At 37.9% G+C, this 4,660-nt stretch overlaps 1 protein-coding gene across 1 annotated transcript; it reads right to left on the bottom strand.

Moving 5' to 3' along the window:
* Positions 3,843-4,223, bottom strand: LOC107615515 (protein TsetseEP-like). The gene is made up of 2 exons (XM_016317573.1): positions 4,154-4,223; positions 3,843-4,072 (listed from the first exon to the last, which is right to left on the bottom strand). The coding sequence occupies exons 1-2, from the start codon at positions 4,221-4,223 to the stop codon at positions 3,843-3,845; spliced, it is 300 nt and encodes a 99-aa protein (XP_016173059.1).

Genomic DNA, 4,660 nt, shown 5'->3' with positions numbered 1-4,660 from the left:
TCTTTTAAAACGTTTGTATTAATATACAAAATCATTCATAATCAATCCACAAATAATAAAAGATACAACAGTTATAAACAACCATACTTATAAACATCTCAAGCAATTAACAACATTTAGTGGCGCCCAGGCTAGCCTATACTCTATACTCACCTAATTTCTCCAAACTACAAAAGCGAGGAAAAGTACATTCTAGGTCTTCAAAACTCGAGTCAGGTGAAAAGTCATCAAAAGGCGGAAGATCGTCTACTACTCCTCTGCACGATCATATGTGGTCAAAGAGCATCTCACTGGTACTTTATTGAGTGGCCACATAACAACAACATCGTACGGAGGACTTAAGCTAAAGTTTGTAGATAAATAGGGTGTAGATGTCAGCTGGTCTCATGATATATACATATAAATAGATAATGGAGTTCACCCTAGACTTAAAAGAGTACCTAGAGCAGAATCCTCTTTGCGGAACGGTCATCAGCGACCTACAGAAGGGTACTCATGCTTCCATCTGAAGGGGAAGGGAGAGAGAAGGGGGCCAGAACTAGGAAGTTCTTAGTAGAGTCAGGCTAATTAGTCATGTTAATTAATGAATAGATTTTTGACGGTTTAGAATTTCACTAATGAAGTCTCGTTGTAAAGTATAGTTTCTAAACTAACAATAATCATTTCATACAAAAATTTTGTTTGTCACAAGTACAAACCCCTAAAATTATAAACCGAAGTATTTAAACCTCGGGTCGTCTCTCAAAGGAATTGCAGGGCAGTGTTCTTGTTATTGGCTATGGACATGTATATTTTGGGGTTTTGATTAGGAAACAAGAAAAGTAAATGATAAAGAAAATCAAATGACAAAATGGTCTTGGCAAGGATTGGTGGTCAAGGATCTCTATCCTTATCACTAGCCACAACATGATAGTTGCAATGATCAATCCCACTAAGTCATCCCTTAACTAATAGTAAAGGAAAGTCAAGTGAGCTATACCAATCCAAGTCCATAAGTCCTAGCTTTCCACTAATTGAATTAGTGAGAACTAGAGTCAATGGCTACCAACTATCAATCACTTGGACATTAGTAACTCAAGAATTCCCAAGTTACCTTCCCAAGCCAAGAGCATAAAATTCTACTCTAACACCTTCTCAAGCATTTTGACAAACACTTGGAAGGTATAAAAAGAAAGCATAGTAAATCTACAACAAGAATGAAATATAATCAACAATTATTACAAAGAATTAACAACAACAATCAAAGAAAACACAATTGACATGAATTACCTCAACTTGCATTAAAAGAAAATAGAAGAGACAAGATTGAATCTACAACAAAGCAAAGTAACAAAATAGAAGAAATTGCAACAAAGGAGTAGAAGAACAACATGTAACAACAAAGAATTGAGAAGTAGAAGTAGATGAGAGCAAAGAGCAAAACCTAGATCTAAGAAATTCTACCCTAATCCTAATCCTAATTCTAGAGAGAAGAGAGAGCTTCTCTCTCTAGAAAACTAAACTAAAATAGATCTCAAGTGTAATGTGTGTAATGGTGTGAAGTCATTCCTTCCCCTTCAATCCTTGGTTCCTTTTGTCTTTTCCCACCAAAAACTTAGCTCCAAATAGGGCCAGAAACCCTCCAAAATCGCCAGGCACGAGTTTGACTAAAAGAATCATGTGCGGCCTTCGGCGCGTACGCGTACAGCGCGCGTACGCGTCCATGGAGCATTTCGCGATCCACGCATAGGCACATAGTTCACGCGCGCGTCCATGGGCGTTTTCTAAATCTTTGACTTTTCATGATTTCTCCACTTTGTATGCTTTTCTTTCACTCCTTTGATCCTTTCCTAGCCTTTCAATCTGAAATCACTAACAAACACATCAAGACATCTAGTGGAATCAAAGGAAGATAAAAATCATCAAATTAAAGGTCTAAAAAGCATGTTTTCACATCTAAGCACAAATAAGGAGACAATCACAAAATCATGCTATTTCATTGAATAAATGTGAGGAAAGGTTATCAAAATGCTCTAAATTTAACACAAGATAAACCCTACAAATGGGGTTTATCAACCTCTCCACACTTAAACCTTAGCATGTCCTCATGCTAAACCAAGAATGAAGCAAAGGGTATGACATTTATTCCATGCAACTAAACTATCTAAATGCAAACTATCTAAATACAACTAACTATATGAATGCAAATGCTTGGCCAAAACAACTCAACTTCCAAGGAAACATTCACAAGCATAGGACTAAAGCAATAGGAATCAAATCCAACCCATAATTGCGTTGAATTATCAAAAAGGTTTACAAACTTGCATGAACAAGAATGATTATGGTGAATAAATGTAATTGAGCAATCAAACCCTCACCGGATATGTATCCGCTCTATTCACTCAAGTGTTTAGGGGTTGATTCACTCAATTCTCCCCTAATCATGCTTTCCAAAATTCGTTTTTCATCTAACAATCAACAATCATTCAATGCATGCATACAAATATCATGAGGTCTTTCCATAAGGTTGTAATGGGCAAGGGTCAAGGTAGGATCATATATGGATAAGTGGGCTAGAATTTGAATCTTTAATTAGCCCAAACTTTCCCACCTAACCTATATAATAACCTATACAATTAAGTACTAACCTAACTACCTATCCTTCACTTTTTCACATACTCATGCATCTTCTTTCCACTTCCCAACACTCATGCATTGATTCTTATTGAGCTTACCTTGGGACATTTTGTCCCCTTTTTTTTATTGTTTTTCTCTTTTTTTTTCTTTTTTTCTTTCTTTCTTTTTCTATATATATTTTTTCTTTTTCTTTTTCTTTTGTTTTTCTCATTTTCGATCTCTTTCTTTTTTTTTTCCAAACTACATAAGAATCTCAATGTATAAGGTTTAACAATTGATTAATACATGAGCATGCACCCAATTCCCAAATATAAAAATACAAAGCACCCTTTTATCCCAACCAATGTTCCCATATTTTCCAAAACTTGAATAATAAACACTCTCACTAGCCTAAGCTAATCAAAGATCCAAACAAGGGACTTTTATTGTTTTTCGCTTTAGGCTTGTAATGTGCTAAAATAAAGAACAATTGGGTTAAGCATAGGCTCAAAATTGGTTAACAATGGAGAGTAAAAGGTAGGCTATTTGGGTAAGTGAGCTAATGAAATATTGGCCTAAATCATATAAGTGCATGAATACAAGGAATAATTGGACATAAAGAATTAAACAAATCAAGGATCACAATCATAGAAAAAGAACAATTTCACACAAGAAGGAAAATAAGTGGTTATAAGATGTAACCACACAATTAGGCTCAAAACTTACAATCTTGTGTTCTTAGCTTAAGACATGCTTCACAAAATATGAATTCATGCAAGTTCATCAAAAATTTCTCAATCAATTGGGGTGGTACCCTATAGATAAATTCTTTGGAAAGATCTCCTTGTTTTGTCTAGGCTTATTCTAAATGTAAATGTAATGTTGTGATTGAGAAATTTTAAAAATTTCTTAGTTAATCCCTTTTTCAATCAAAACGGTGTCATATGTAAAAAGGGTCAACTAGGTCTCAACAATCCAAAATATTTTTCTAGTCACAACCAAAAGCTAAAATAAGCTAAAACAATTATATAAAGCAAAAGTGCATATATAAAGCAAAAGTGTAAAATCAACAAACTTAAACAAAAGTATCCACAATCCACAATACTGGTATATACAATAATCCCAAAAAGTGTAAAATAAGGCAAAATAACATAAACTAGGAGATAGTGTCCGAAAATGTTCACCAAATCCACCGACGGCGACGACAATGACCTCCCCACACTTAAGATGAAGCATCATCCTCGATGCTACGGATCAGGCTCATGGTGAGGGTCAACAGTTGCATCTGGCTTTGGCTGGGGCTCAGTCTGGGGCACTGGCTCCTCGGGAGGCTGCTGAGTATCCTGAGTAGCCTGCGTCTGTGGTGATGCCTCCTGTTGAATCGGATCCCCAACATTCTCCTCCTCATGCTCTGCCTCGTGGTCCTCCTCATCAGATGTGGAAGAGTCGGGAAGAGGGAGTAGCTGAACGCGCTGTGCTACGAATGCCTAATCCACTCGGTCCAAGCGTCGCATATACGGTGGTCACTGCGCTCCATGAATCGAAACAGACGCTGAACCAACAGATAGGTCAGCTCGGGTGCTGGTGGTGGTAAAGGTACTACTGCGGCTGCTGAAGAAGAGGGTCATGCCGCTGCTGTAGAATATGAAGGTCTAGCTGCCTCTACTGCTGCTCTAGCTCGAGAGCAGTGCCTGGATGGGGGTTTCTCGTGCACCCACGTACCCCACGGAATAGTAACCTCCTTATCGTCATCGTTTGGGGGTGGTGGTGTCACGTCATCGTCCCTCTATGGGGAACCGGCTAACTCAATCATCCTATTGATCAATGTGGGAAATGGTAGTAGGCCACGGATGTGTACTCGCCACATGCATCGCCTGATCAACCGGGGGAAGTATACCTCCTTCCCCTCCATAACACAGCTAATCAGAAGAAGCATATTGGTGCACGAAATTGTGATCATCAATGGCGCCAAAAACTTGGTACGCACAATTGTAATCTCAACTCTTTGTCACAACTCCGCACAACTAACCAGCAAGTGTACTGGGTCGTCCAAGTAATAAACCTT

The sequence above is a fragment of the Arachis ipaensis genome, chromosome B09 (assembly GCF_000816755.2).
Source record: "Arachis ipaensis cultivar K30076 chromosome B09, Araip1.1, whole genome shotgun sequence".
NCBI lineage: Eukaryota > Viridiplantae > Streptophyta > Magnoliopsida > Fabales > Fabaceae > Arachis > Arachis ipaensis.
This window is presented reverse-complemented; position numbering and strand designations above follow the sequence as displayed.